We start from the raw sequence: 15741 nt of genomic DNA on the forward strand, positions 1-15741 counted from the left end.
GCTAGGTGAAAGCACTCCTTCAGGAACCATAAAATTTGGTCAAACACACAAATGAAAATGTAGGCTAAACAAAGTATTCTCACTTTCATTCTTTAAATATGGGATATTTTCCATAATGTTGAAAACCATATTTAATGCTTGGAAGAGAGAGAAGTTCAAGGTGATAAAAATATTAAATAGAATATAACATACCTCTCAAGCTTCAACTTTTGACTGAATCAACTCTTGACTGAAAAGAAGGTATAAACATGAAAACACCCCTTCATTTTGGGCTCCCAAAGTCTAAAGTAAAATTAGAATATTCAATTTATCACAGATATTTACTACTCAATGCAATAATGCCCTAACAATTAAAAAAAAATACTGCAATATTGTACATCTTTTCTGTATTTTACATCATTTTTCCCACAGCTATTGAAAATTCCAGCCTCAGTTTAAAACACAACCTACCTGACTGGTTGTAAGTTGTTAATAGTTCTGCTTCTTAGGAAAAGCACTATTGTGGCATTTGTTCACTTTAGCCAATAGCACAAGGGAAAAAAGAAAAAATACACGTGGGAGCCTCAGTTGAGTTTTTGACAATGCTAAGGTACAAAAACAGACCAGACACAGTCGCTGAAAACACTCCTGCATTTGTCTCGAGACACTGTGATCTCTGAGTTAGAAGCCGGCTGACCCTGTTCGGTTTCCTGGCCTCCGCTGGTTTTCCCTTCTATGGGAAATAAGACCCACGTGACCTGCCATAGTAGGTGCACTTGACCTTCCATGTTTCTCCCTAGTCTCTTCCCTGACTCTGGTGGAATTTTCCAGTTCACAGTAAGCTGCTTGCTTCTGATGGACAGGAGTTATATAATCAAAATACCACCAAAGCATTAAAATGGTTTCAGCATTTCTCAACAGGGATACCCCACAAGGTAACAGATCTCTTAATGGGTGAGAATAACTTCTCCTTGGAACACGACTTAACTGATCGTCTCAGGATTTCAGTGTCAGGCAGCTCTCAATAGACTGATGTATACTGAGGAAGGATTCTGAAGAGGTTTAGTGATACCTCGTTGGGAACAGATTTAGAAAACTCAAGGTACCATGCAGTCCTACAATCCTGCGATGCTGCACTGGGAACAAACAGGGAAACGAAGAGAGCAAAGCGCCCCTACAGTTCACAGTATAAAGAGAGTCTGGGGAGGAGTCGTCTCCCCACCAAGTAGTAGAGGAACAAGACGAGCTCACAGACCTAATGATAAACTTGAAAGAACACCAAATTAAATCCTTTTCCGGGTTTCAGAGTGATGACATACATCTACATTTATTAGGAACGCCTAGATCCATTGACTGTATTTGAAAGAACAAACCCCAAACAATTGAGCCTGAGGGCAGAACACGCAGGGACTAAATGCATACTTTGTTTCTCTGGGTGTCAAGAAGTCACATTTTTCTCTTTGGCTCAATGAGCAAAACTTTATTCAAAATTTCAGACAACAGTACTTGGTTCCTGTGTTTATAGAAATAGAATTGAAGTTTCTATGCATATATGGAATTTTGAGGAGATGAATACAATGCCACATTCCAAAGGACAAGAAGCTTGAAAGATAATTCAAAAGTTTCAATATACTGTTACTTTTCAACTTTGTACACCCCACAGAGTAAAAATCTAGGGCTCCATGATGCTGGAGAATCTAAGTCAATTTATTGAATTATTTACCTTGACATAAGTCACTACAAAGCAGTGGGAAGCTTTTGAAGTTCCTCAATGACAGAACTCAATTCAAAATGAAATACTGTCTTTATAAAATGTAGACCAATAAGCTCAAATTCAGGAAAGTGCTCTAAGATAATTTGGCTGGGAACTAGATTATAAAAATTTCAGGTAACTGTTATGGGAATGTTTTTTCCATTAATCCACTTGAAAATCACTATGATTGATCGTAGTATTTCTATATTTTGGCTGAAAGATACAAACACCATGATCGAATGATCTGAACCTTTCTGAGTTCACTATTAACACACATTTTCAGTGCTATTATGCCAATTAACTCGTTATTTAAATACACTCTGACTTTTCAAAACATTTTAAGATATACTGGATCTTGTGACATCATGAAAATCCTTCTCCTCAAAATTTGTTTGATGAGTTTTCCCCTGGTTAAAATGTCAGCATCTTGAGAAGTATGAACTTGAGGGAGCGAGGCTGTCTGGATCTTGACATTCCTCAGCGTGTCTATTACAGCTCTTCAGAAAGACACTCTGTCCAGGCTCAGCAGCTGTGTTGCTATGAATGACTGCTTGACTCCAGTTGATACGGATGAATATTTTTTCTTGCTTTTCATTTACATTATTTCATATCGGGAATATTAGGGTTTAGGCTAATACATCCTTTAGTTTCTTAGCATGGCTCTTTAATTTGAGCTTTTGAACTTCAGATGAACTTGGGCTGAGGTTTCGAGTCTATAATGAAACCTGAAACCAAGCACGCTTCCCCTGGTTTCAGTCTAATTGTCGAAGTCTTCATAACTTCAGGGCGTAGGAAACGTGTGTCTGACACATTTTAGAAATTAGTGTTTTGTTTTCTTTTAAAGGCAAGTTCTGCTATGTGCACAATAACCGACACCTTGGACATCGCTCTTCTGCAGCTGCAGGACAGGAAATCCTCAAGGATCCTTTCTCAGGCCATTTGGTTTTTAATTTGTTCAGTCACTCGATCGTGTCCGACTCTTCGCAACTCCGTGGACGGCAGTGCACCAGGCTCCCCTGTCTTTCACTATGGGCCCTAGTTTTCCTTCTGTACCTTAGTCCTTAGTTTAGCAAGTTCCTCCTCTAAACTTTTAATGTGTTCCTCCAGTGTGGCCTTGTCTTGCTGGGCTTTCTGACTGGCTTGGCTTCGTGCTTCTTCAATTTTTCTTTCATACCACTTTTCCATCTGGGTGGAAACAGCCTCAAAGAAATACTGGGTGAGCTCCAGTGCTTGGGAGGTGTCTCGAACGTGAGGGGCAGTCTGCTCGCCGCCTGCTGCTGGAGGCGGTGGCTGCCCGCCGGCAGTGCTGACTGCTGGCTGCTGGCCTCGGTGCCTCGTCTGCCCACTTTTCCCAGACTTTTTGGTCTGGGTGCCTCTGTCAACACAAGGCCCAGCCTGTGGATCGCATCTGGCTGCCTCTTTCAAGGGGAGCGAAGCTGTCTGGACCTTGACGTTCCTCAGTCGGGAGCCCATACAGTCCGAGGAAGACAGCTCCTGCTGCTGGAGTCTGTGGGTGGCGGTGGAGCTGAGGGCCTTTTCCTTGGGCCTGACCACCTGGGGGGAACTGTCCGAGGCTGCTACTGGGCCTGCAGTCACCACTGACTGATCCACACCTGGTTTTGGAAGAAAAACAAAAGTCAGAGTGAATCTGTGTTCAGTCACTTGGGCTGGCATTGAGAGTCTTGGGAATCCTGTAAGCCACCAACCTCTCCGTCACCACCTGCCTGTGCAGCTTCTCCCATCCTTTCCTTCCGCTTCTCCCTGGGTTATGATGCTGGCTTGTCAGGGCTTTCACGGGTACTGTGTTAGACCCACTCATGGCATCTAAGCCAAAATGTTGCTGGCCTTTCCTTCAGCCTGTCTCAATCTACACGACTTCCCAAGTAGCTGAGTGGTAAAGAATCTGCCTGCCGATGCAGGAGACACCAGTTCGATCTTGGGTCAGGAAGATCCCCTGAAGAAGGAAAAGGCAACCCACTCCAGTATTCTCGTCTGGGAAATCCCGTGGACAGAGGAGCCTGGTGGGCTACAGTCCACAGGGTCACAGAGTTGGACGCAACTAAGTGACTAAACAACAACAACAGTCTACATGAGAGGGCTCTGGGTACCACTTCCTGATAGTTCAGGACGATACATCTTACTGTATGTCCTAAAGCAGAGCTGGGCACTTACTGATGAGAGTAAGCACCCCCATGCTCTAATTTCTGGGCCTTTTCCACACCAGAGCCCCAGTTACAAGTTCCTTGACCCAATTGGGAGAGGTGGTCCTAATCCCCCTACCCAGAGCTCTATGACAAGTTCTGTAACTAGTCCCAGCATGAGAAACTTGCCGAGGGTTTTCCCCACCATTAAGGCACAAAGATACAGAAATGGTCCATGGTAATATGAAATACACAACACATCAAAATCCCCCATGAAGGTCTAATTACTAAGGCTGTGCATGTCCTCAAATGATCATCACTGAGTATAACCCCTGAGCTAACAGAACGGTGCTCTGCTAAAAGCATCTCTTATCTAGCACCCAGGGCAGCTTTGATACATGATCTGTGGTTTAACGAGGCTGTACAGGAGATGTAAAGAGATGTGGGTTCAACATGGGTCGGGAGGATCCCCTGGAGGAAGGCACGGCAACCCACTCCAGTATTCTTGCCTGGAGAATCCCCTGGACAGAGAAGCCTGGCAGGCTACAGTTCACAGGGTCAAAGAGTCAAACACGACCAAAGCGACTTAGCACCCACGCAGAGCTGGCCAAAGGTGGAAGGCTGATCAAGGACGAGAAAGGGAAAGAGGTGCAAGGGCGAGTGCCCTGCCAAACAGACAGGTCCCCTCCTCACCCTAATCTTTGGGTGTCCACTCTCACACTACCAGTATTGCACTGCCATCACTGATCAGCGATTCTTTTATTCCTTCATTCAATAAATTTTTGAACACTTAAATAAGAGTACTTTATTATTAAATAGCAACAGCATGGTCCTGGCCCCTACAGAGTTCATGCTACAATCTGGAGTTTCAATCAGCCCTATCATACAGGCTGTCTTCAGATGTAAGAAGAGAACTCAACCTGGGGGTTTCGTCATCTTTGGACGGAGGGGCTCTCTCTGCATGCTGGTTACCTGTGGAGGACTCGCAAGTGGACGGTGTGGATTTAGTCCTGGAGGCCCTAGACTCTCCAGAAAGCTTCAGCTCCAGATTCTGAATCTTTAACATGCACCAGGTTTTTAATTCATCCACCAAGGACATCTAAAAAAATCCCACAAGTTAGTCCACAAATCATCAGGAGACTTTGATACACAGCTTATGAACTAAAGCCTCAAGAATGGACTTTTCAATTATGATATGCTATTATCTGGAGAAGTCCCAAAGTTGTGAGCTACCTGCCTCCCACAGGCCACACAGCCTTCTCTGTAGGCCCCCCAAAGCCTGGGATTCACCTAGCACCCAAGCCGATAGCTAAGTATTATCTTCATTAAGTGATTTAGAGGCATCATAAAAGCAAACACCCAAGTGGTATAGTGGTAAAGAATATGCCTGCCAATGTAGGAGACACAGAGACTCAGCCTCCATCCCTGGGTTGGGACGGTCCCCTGGAGGAGGAAAAGGCAACCCGCTCCAGGATTCTTGCCTGGAAAATCCCATGGATAGAGGAGTTTGGCCGGCTAGTCCATGGGGTCGCAGAGTCAGACATGACCGAGGACACAGCACACACAGACACCTAGAGCATGTCTGGCTGCTTAGGGGCACGGACTCTCATACTCCCAGGAACTCACTTCGTGTCTGCCGTCCTGGGTGGTCGACACATTCTGAGGGCAGGAACCAAGTTTTGTGCAACAACAGAGTCACAGCCCAGCAGAAGCGCAGTACACAGCACTGACCCTGGGCGGAGCCCGCCTTTTCCCCAGCACCTTCTATAAACTGCCCAGCCTCCGCCTCCTACCAGCATATTCAGCCACAAACAGGACTCAAACTCCAGGCTCTTTCCTACCTTCAGGTTATAAAAATGACACGCTCTGTCATGTAAACACTTCTAGAGGATCTGGGGATTTTCGGTGATAGGGCTGAGTCCCTTGCCTCAGGGAGAAGTGTGGACAGGACAGACAGATGCTGGTTTTCACCTGCCGCTTCTCTCCCTCGTGCTTCTCCGAGTCTGAGTGCTGCTGCAGGCGGTTCAGGCACTCCGTCCTCTCTGCTGAGAGCCGCTCCACCATCAGCTTGTCCAGAACCCGCATCTAGGATTCAACGGGCAAAGGGGACATTGTGACTGAGATGATTTAAGGATGGGCCCTGACGTCTTCACTCCTGAGACGAGTAAGGGGCCAGACAGAAGGCAAGCACATCCCACTCCTCACCCTATTCTTTTCGTGTGGCCCTCATGGAACTCTTTAAGTTTTCAGAATTCCTGAGTATGTTTCTGTGTAAGCCAATGCTGTTTTCTTTTTCTCATTTAAAATCCTGAGTGGGTCCAGAGACTATAAATACACAGTAAATATACAATTTGAGCCAATATATTCCTTGTCGGTAAAAGAAAATTTGTGTGGGCCTTTGAAAATTATTTCCAAGATTATTACAAGGAAAAACTGTTTCAAGGAGTATGGAGCTACCCCAATTCCTCTTTCTAAAAAAAATTTTTTTAATTTATTTATTTTTAATTGAAGGATAATTGCTTTACAATATTGTGTTGGTTTCTACCAAACATCAGCATGGATCACCCAAAGGTTTACCCATGTCCCCTCCCGCCTCCCTTCCCATCCCACTCCCCTAGGTCCAACTCGCCTTTTAAAAGTGTTTTTTTAACCCCCCTTCCCCTTTTTAAATGTTAATCGCTGCCCGAGAAGAAATGAAAGCAGCTGAATAGTCAGAGCTTTCCTCCAGCATTCCCAGTGAACAGATCCTTCACTGAAAGTAGTCACAGCACCTGTGAAGAAGGGAGTGGACGGAGTTCAAAGGGATCACTTCAGGGAGTGATAGCTTATGGTGAACAATGTCAGATTCGTGATTTCTGAAGAAGATTTAGCTCCAGGACCAGGGACCAGGCTTGATCACTCAAGAGCTTTCGTGTAGCAGAGTTTTATTAAAGTATGAAAAGAGACAGAGAAAGCTTCTGAAGTAGACATCAGAAGGAGAACAGAGAGTGGCCCCCTTGCTAGTGTTAGCAAGGGAGTTATTTACAATAAATCAAAAGAATATCTCAAGTTTGTGGAAATTTTACCAGACACACTCCCACAATTTACATTTTAGGATAACAGGATTAGAATTTAACAATAGAAAAGATCTTACCAGACCCATTCCCATAATATACATTCTAAAATATCAGGATTAGTCAGAAGGTTTTCAGAAAGGAGAAAACTGGCTACAAGCAGGATACATTGTTGTTATATAATCCCTGGTACAGAGCTGAAACTGAGTTGTGTAATCATCAGTTCCAGGCTTAAAGAAAAACAACGTTTTATGTGACTAACACTAAGGAATGTAGAGGGAAAAAAAAGATGTTTGTCTTTTCCTCCTCTTTGAGAATTCCAGACCCCTATCTCCTCCTCGAGAACCCCAGGCCCCTTTCTCCTTCTCGGGGACCTCAGACTTATCAACCTGCCTAGGAATTGACTCTCTCAGGAAGAGCAAGTGACTGTCACCTTGCAATCATGTGCCCTTCTCTGCTCCTCCAGTCCCTAAGCAGGACCCCGCCTGTGGGGCTCTAACAACCAGCAAGACAAACTCCCACTGCACGACAAGGTCCACAGAAGAGACAGGAACCACGGTGAGCGGGAGCCAGACACGGAGGGCTTGGCAGCAGGCGCCTCTCCTGTTGGGGACATACTGACTGACGTTCCACGCTCAGATGTTTGTAAATAAAAGAGCAGCAGCAGCTCTGGAGATGCGGTGAGCTCCTTCTGCTTGAGCTCCTCATCCCTCACAGCCTCCTGGGACCCGCTCTCCTCCTGTTTCCTAGAACCAGCCTGCTATCCCACCTCCCACCCCCTGCCTAGACTGGACAGTACCCAGGCTGACACACAGCTGTCTTCCTGGGGCATAGTTGATGGTCCAGGCACGTGCTCCTGACCCATGCTGCACTAGAGTCAGTCCCCTGAGACCCAGAATTAGGACTAAGGTTCTACACCCCAGTCTGTCACCTTCTTTGCACCAAACAGGTCCATGAGACATCTCAACATTCACCTAACGCATTCCCCTCTGTGCTTGGGCTAGCTAAAGTGAGGTTTTATTTACAAAACAGTTTAATCTATTATGGCCCAGATATTTTTTAAATGGGCTTTTTATGAAATGCAAATAACCCACAAACCTTAAAAATACTGTTGCACCAACAGACAGGGACATACAAATTATAGTCAAATCTCCTTAATTTGGCAAAAACTTAAAAAAAAAATTCAGTGATAGCAAAGATTTGAAACAGAAACTCAGATCCTGCTTGTAGGATATAAATTGGTACAACCTTTCAATTAAGTAGCTTGCCAACACTTACCAAGAGCCTTAAACATATTCATAACTTTGGATCCCATTATCCTAATTCTAAGTATATAACCTCAGAAGCAATCAAGTTTCTGTACATAAATGTTCACAGCATTTATTTAGTAGAGTGAAAAATTATAAGCAACTTTAGTGTCTAACAAAAGGTATGGTTAAATAAATTAAGTGGTATTGATATGCTGGAATATTATGAAGCCAAGGATGTGGGAAAGTGCTCAAGAAACAAAATTAAGCGAAACGGCTTCCCTCGTGGCTCAGTCTCCTGCCAATGCAAGAGACACAGGTTTGATCCCTGGTCCAGGAGGATTGCAAAAGCTGTGGAGCAACTAGGCCTGCAAGCTGTAACCATTGAGCCAACGCCCTAGAGTCCGTGCTCCACGACAAGAGACGGCGTGACAATGAGAAGCCCGAGCGCTGAGCTAGAGAGAAGCCCCTGCTCGCTGCAACTGGAGAAAACCCCGAGCGGCCACGAAGGCCCAGCACAGTCAAAAATAAATAAAATTCTATTGAAAAAATTAAAATTAAGTGAAAAAAGCAGGACATAAAATTATATTTCCTTGCATAGAAACTGAACATCACTATTAAAAAGCACACTATAACTTTACAGGTCTACCACCATTAAAAAACACACTCCAGCTCTTTTTACCAACTTTAAAAGTAAACTGCAAAAAAAGCACAGTACAGTTCCATTTTCTGTTTAAAAGTGAAAATTAGTAAGGTTATATCTATAAAAGAAAAAAACCTACACAAAAATACATAGCAATGGGAGGATTTCTGGGCAGGGTCACTACAATAATAGTTCTGCATGTGAGGTGTTTTCCCCAATGAACATGTGTTACTTTGTAAGCTTTTAAAAGCTTTTTTATATTTAAAAACCTATATCCATCACATATCTATTAATTACAAAGGGAAAACATACCTTTACAGTGGAGAGAGACAGTGGTCACCAGCTTAGCCAAGCAATCAAACTTAGCGTCAGTAATAATGAGACATCCTGACATGTCTCTTCTGATGTGATGTAATTTGAAGCTTACACAATTAACTATGAAATATTCTTGCCAAAAATATTTAACCTGAACCTAAATAAGCATCTAGACTAATGGTTCTCAAACTTGTTTTTACCAGTATCACCTGGAGATTCTGTTAAAATACAGGTCGCTAACACTCTGCCCCTGGAGTTTTATTTACAGTTAAATTCAGGAGATTTGGGAGGAGGCCCAAGAATTTGCATATTTTCCCCATCAAGTCCCCAGATGATGCTGATGCTGCTAGTCTGGGGACAACACTTTGAGGATTACTGCTCTAGACCTAACTTTCACTTCACAGACATACAGGGATAGAGGAACACAATTAAAAATAACCATGAAGAAACTGTCAGACAAATCCAGACTATAAAACGTTCTATTAAACAAATGGCATGGGCTCTGTTAAAAAGTTATTATGGGAAAAAACAAGAGCCACAAGAAGAAACCAGGGGCTGTTTTAGATGAAAAGAGACGACAGAGACCTAACATACAGTATACAAGCCAAAGTATTCACTGGATCCTAGGTTGGGATTAAAAACAAAAACCAGCCATAAAACACACATATTTTAGGAGAACTGAGAAAATCTGAATGTGGACTGCATATTACACAATTAGTGCTACTTTTCTCAGATGTGCAGACGGTGTTGTGTAAGGAAGGACGAGATCCTCATTCTTAGTCCATGTATTCTGGAGTACTTGAAGGTAATGGGTCAGCAAACGGTTAAGCAGAAGAACCAAAAGTGTGTGCGAGAGACACAATGCAAACGTGGCGACACAGGAACCCCTGGCTGAACCTAGGTGGAGGGTGCACAAACATTCAATAAGCCATCATTTCAACTTTTCTGTATGTACGACCACTTTCAAATAAAGTTGGAAAAATAAGAAACGATAAACATGATTATATTACCTTAGTGTGAAATGGGAAAGGGGAGTCAAAGCACACAGACGTAAAAGGACTGGAGGAAATAAACCCAAATATTAATAGTGCTTTTTCATCATCGTAGGTTCACAGGTGATTTATTTTCCTTTCCTAGTTTTCATATGTTTTAAAAATGCTCCATAATGGTATATATTATTTTATAATAGAAAGCAATTTAAACATGCTCTTAAAAATTTTTAAGTCAATGGCTTTCAAGAAATCACATAAAGTGATCACAATGGGCAGAAGACCTAAACAGACATTTCTGCAAAGAAGACACACAGGTGGCCAGGAGGTACATGATGGTCAACACGAGTAAAAATTAGAGAAATGCAAATCAAAACTACAATGAGTTATCACTTCACATCAGTCAGAATGGCTAACATCAAAAGTCTACAAACAATAAACACTGGAGAGGGTGTGGAGAAAAGGGAGTCCTCCTACACTGCTGATGGGACTGTGAACTGAAGTATCCACTATGGAGAACAGCATAGAGGTTCCTTACAAAACTAAAACTAGACCTATCATCAGTTCAGTCACCCAGTCATGTCTGACTCTTTGCAACCCCCTGGACAGCAGCACGCCAGGCTTCCCTGTCCATTGCCAACTCATGGAGCTTACTCAAACTCACGTCTATTGAGTCAGTGATGCCATCCAACCATCTCATCCTCTGTCATCCCCTTTTCCTCCCGCCTTCAATCTTTCCCAGCATCAGGGTCTTTCCTAATGAGTCAGTTCTTTGCATCAGGTGGCCAAAGTATTGGAGTTTCAGTTTCAGCATCAGCCCTTTCAGTGAATATTCAGGACTGATTTCCTTTAGGATGGACTGGTTGGATCTCCTTGCTGTCCAAGGGACTCTCAAGAGTCTTCTCCAACACCACAGTTCAAAAGCATCAATTCTTTGGTGCCCAGCTTTCTTTATAGTCCAACTCTCACATTCATACATGACTAATAGAAAAACCATAGCTTTTACTAGACAGACCTTTGTTGGCAAAGTGCTTCTTAATATGCTAAGTTGGTCATAACTTTTCTCCCAAGGAACAAGCGTCTTTTAATTTCATGGCTAAAGTCACCATCTGCAGTGATTTGGAGCCCCCAAAAATAAAGTCTGTCACTGTTTCCACTGTTTCTCTATCTATTTCCCATGAAGTGATGGGACCAGATGCCATAATCTTAGTTTTCTGTATGTTGAGTTTTAACCCAACTTTTTCACTCCCCTCTTTCACTTTCATTACGAGGCTTTTTAGTTCTTCACTTTCTGCTATAAGGGTGGTGTCATCTGCATATCTGAGGTTATTGAAATTTCTCCTGGCAATCTTGAAGAATTCCCCGGAGATCTCCCATATGACTCAGCAATCCCACTCCTGGGCATATACCTGGAGAAAACCATAATTCCAAAAGATATGAGCACCCCAGAACACCCAGATATGTTCACTGCATCACTGTTTACAACAGCCAGGACATTAAAGCAACCTGAATGTCCATGAGCAGAGAAATGGATAAAGAAGATGTGGTGCACATAAACAATGAAATATTACTCAACCATGAAGAAGAATGAAATTGTGCCATTTGCAGAGATGTGGATGGACCTAGAGACGGTCATGCAAAATGAGTCAGAATAAGAAAAATATTCTCTATTTTACTGCATATATATGGAATCTAGAAAAACAGTACAGATGAACCTATTTGCAGGGCACGAATAGAGACACAGAGAACAAACATATGGATACCAAGGGAGGAAGAGGAGGTGGGATGAATTGAGATGGGCATTTACATATATATACACTACTGTGTATGGAGAAGGAAATGGCAACCCACTCCAGTATTCTTGCTAGAGAGTGCCGTGGACAGAGGAGCCTAGTGTGCTACAATCCATGGGGTCACAAGAATTGGACACAACTGAGCAACTAAGCCTGCCTACCTACACTGCTACGTATAAAACAGATAACTAATGAGTGTAGCACCGGGAACTCTACTCTGTGGTGACCTAAATGGGAGGGAAATCCAAAACAGAGGGGATATATGTATATGTATGGCTGAGTCACTTTGCTCTACAGCAAAAACCAACACAATATTGTAAAGCAACTATACTTCAATAATATTTTTTTTAAAAAAAGAAAGAAATCACAGTGGCTTTAAAGAAATCACAGGCCTCTTCTCTGACAGCCTTCCCGGCATGCTCAGGGTAGAGTTTGCAGGACAGAAAGGCGTGCTGAGGTCTCGGATTTCATTTCTGCCAGAACACTGCATCATGAGGAGAATTGTGACCACTTACTTGGTGCTGGGTCTTATTCTCCATGTGCCCCAGCTTCACGTTCATCTTATCCTGAACTGACACGAGCTCTGCTTTGATCTCCTCCACAGTTGCTTCCAGCTGATTCTCCAGCTTACTGATCAGGGGTTCACACCGACAGCCATTTATTGGCGCCTAAGAGGAAAGCCAGAAAGGAATCAATTCAACTCATTTATTCCTTGGTACCCATCCTGTGTTGGCCAGTACACCTAGGGGACACATGTGATGGAGGAGACTCACCCCTGTGGTAGCTCTGGACTATCTAACAAGCCAAGCCGATAGGGCTGGTAAATGCTAAGAAGATTCAGAGAGGGTAACATACAGTCTCAGTCCTCAGTTGGCTTTTTGTGTGTGTGTGCACTCCATGCAGCTTGCAAGATCTTAGTTCCCAGATAAGAGATCAAACCCAGGCCCCTGGCAGTGAAAGCAACAAGTCCTACCCACCAGACTGCCAAGGAACTCCTTCAAGCTGCTTTTATCCTTTCTCTGGTCTCAAGATTATCTGGTCACCTAAGGATGGTGCTGGAGAAAACTCTTGAGAGTCCCTTGGATTGTAAGGAGATCAAACCAGTCAATCCTAAAGGAAATGAACCCTGAATACTCATTGGAAGGACCGACACTGAAGCTGAACCTCCAATACTTTGGCCACCTGATGCAAAGAGTCGATTCATTAGAAAAGATCCTGATGCTGGGAAAGATTGAAGGCAACGGAGAAGAGTGTAACAGAGGATGAGATGGTTGGATGGCATCACCGATTCAATGGACATGAACTTGGGCAAGCTCCCAGAGTCAGTCAGGGACAGGGAGGCCTGGTGTGCTGCAGTCATCAGGTCACAGAGTCAGACATGACTTAGCAACTGAACAAGGTGAGTGCAGAAAGCCTTGTAACATCCCTTGGCTCACCAGGCCTAAGCAGCAGGAGGGTACTGTACTATTTAGGTGGGGAGGGCCAGCTGGCTTATTATCAAAGCTCCTGCCTTCTGCAGTCACTGCCTACAGAGGATATTAGCCTCCAGCAACAGGGTTACACAGACTCTTTGCTTACAGCCCTTGGTCCTGTCCTGACAGGGCCCAGCAGGTACCTGCATCACTTTGCCGTCCTTGCCCCGGTACAGCGTGTAGAGCTGGTATGCTCTGAACTCATGCGGAGGGGGCGGGGGCGAGCAGCGATGCCGGGGCCTCTTTTTCGGGTGATTGTGAGCGTGCACGTTCTTCTGCTGTCCGGGCTGCTGGTCTGCTGGAGGGGTGGGGTCAGAAAACGCTGACACCTGTGGGAGAGGAGGAGACCGCCGCCGTGAGCACGCGACATCTGCGAGCCTGACTCCCAGCCGGCAGCTCCCACCCGGCCCACCATGCTCTCTGGCAGCGTTCTACTCTAGGGACCACGTGCCGAGAGAGCTGTCACACGCTAACCTTGTGTCTGCAGCTGGCCAGGGCCAATTTCTGTGCTCTAGCTCCAAAGCAGCAAGCAAGCCAAGTGAAGTGGCTTTTTAACTGCTGGGCATGATGCTATTCCAGGGCCCTCCGCCAGCCCACCTCCCAGCCCTCTCGGCGGCTCTCACGTGCCTCCTGACCTTGGGTCTTGACTTTCTCTGTCTGCTGTCCTTTGCTCTGGGCTCCGGGGAGGCAGACAGGACATCTTCTCTGGTCTCTTCTTTCCTGGGTGCAGCCTGTTCACTGCTATGGGTGTCTCCTGCCGAGACACTTCCCTACAGAGCGGGGAGAAAAGACCCAGACACCTCCTCTACTGGACCCCTCAGCCTTATTCCATCATGGCATAACATTTCCCAGACTCCATCCACTTAAAGGACCCCTGGGAATCATTAAAAAATGACAAATTTCAGACACTGGGAGCACTGCTTGTGATTCTAACTGAACACCTGTGCTTTTCCTGGGGAGTTGAATATTTGTCTTTTTATTAGGTGCCAAACTAGATATCATCTTGGGTCTCATTCTGTGTTTTAGAACTTCAGGAAGCTAGCACACATGAAACACTTCAGCATTACAGGTTTTTTTTATCTTTTACATTTCAACAAAAAGACAACCTCACTCATTCTTAGAACTTGGACCCTCACAATTCATAGAGGAGAATGAGAACCCTTTGAAATGAAGGGGAAAAAAAAATCACCATTTCTGGTCCTTTTGAGAACGTTTACAAGTTAACATGTATAATTCATACACAGGAATGTAATGAAAGTTACAATGCCTTAACCCTGGAAATCGATAAGATTCTCAAATGGACAGAAAAACAAGTACTTGGTATAAAATTTTATGTCCCCCAAATTGTCTCTAAATCCTAGTCGTCTTCCCTCTGGGGGAGCTGAAAGGCATGGTTTATTCCAGAGCTGCCAAGTACAGTTGTGCAAGCTGTTCACTGCACAAAGGCACAAAGCTGAGGGCATGAGTGAGGCAGAGGGAGCTGAAGTCCAACTCCGGCTCTTTTCACTGTAAGTGCCCTGTGCTGGGCTGATCTGTCCAGGAGGCATCTTTTCCTAATTTGCACGAGGAGCCATGTGGGCTGGCACTGCCTTGGTTTATTCCCTAAGAGGAAACAGAGACAGCAAGCTATGCCAGTGGTCCTCCAATTTTAGTCCAGATTGAAATCACCTGGAGAGCTTGCTCAACCACAGATTGCTGGGCCCCACCTCAGAGTTTCTGATCCAGTGGGTCTGGGGTGAGGCCCCCAAATTTGCATGTCTAACAAGGTTCCAGGTGACAAGCGGATCACATTTTGCAAACCACTGCTCTCCATGATGGAGGGTGTGCTGTCAGAAGCCGTGCTGTCCACGTGGCAGTGATGAGGCCACAGATACTCAGGGCTCACAAATACACGGGGTGTTGGAAAAGACCAGTGGCATGCGAGCCCGCAGCCTGAAATCTTGGGAGAGTGGAAGACAAGAGGCCAGAAGGAAAGACAAGCTCTGAAGGACCCAGCAGGAAGGAGAGACCGAGGCGGGCCCAGAGGAGGCAGGGAGACAGTTTCCCACACGCAGGCGGGCGGGAGGGCCGCCCCCCACCTTGCTTTGTGCCACCTCATCTCTCGGCACAGACTGAGCTCTCCTCTCTTCCTTGAGCCTCTCTCTCTTTTTCCTCAGGCTTCGCCCACGACTGAAGCGCAAGACCTGAAGGAGGCAAGAGGCATCGTTACAAACTACTGGTGTGCGCGGACCTGACAAGAGCCTCCAGCCGAGCCGGGGAGACCACATCAAACAAGTGCCTCTGGACCACCTGCTATGTCCCCTACACCCTGTGCTGGGTACTTAGGGTCCCAGAGATGCAAGTACATCATCCTGAC

The 15741-nt window shown here is 44.9% G+C and overlaps 1 protein-coding gene across 1 annotated transcript in view; it reads right to left on the reverse strand.

Moving 5' to 3' along the window:
• Positions 1–2767: 2767 nt before the first annotated feature.
• The window catches only part of ANKRD6 (ankyrin repeat domain 6), a 57902-nt gene continuing 44928 nt past the window's right edge, over positions 2768–15741 (reverse strand). Inside the window, exons 9-15 of the mRNA XM_052645786.1 lie at positions 15464–15568; positions 14021–14155; positions 13529–13714; positions 12429–12581; positions 5845–5958; positions 4846–4972; positions 2768–3345 (exon numbers count right to left, since the gene is read on the reverse strand). Coding sequence (XP_052501746.1) covers positions 2768–3345; positions 4846–4972; positions 5845–5958; positions 12429–12581; positions 13529–13714; positions 14021–14155; positions 15464–15568 — 1398 coding nt within the window. The remainder of the gene's footprint in view (positions 3346–4845; positions 4973–5844; positions 5959–12428; positions 12582–13528; positions 13715–14020; positions 14156–15463; positions 15569–15741) is intronic.

The sequence above is a fragment of the Budorcas taxicolor genome, chromosome 9 (assembly GCF_023091745.1).
Source record: "Budorcas taxicolor isolate Tak-1 chromosome 9, Takin1.1, whole genome shotgun sequence".
Taxonomy (NCBI): Eukaryota; Metazoa; Chordata; class Mammalia; order Artiodactyla; family Bovidae; genus Budorcas; species Budorcas taxicolor.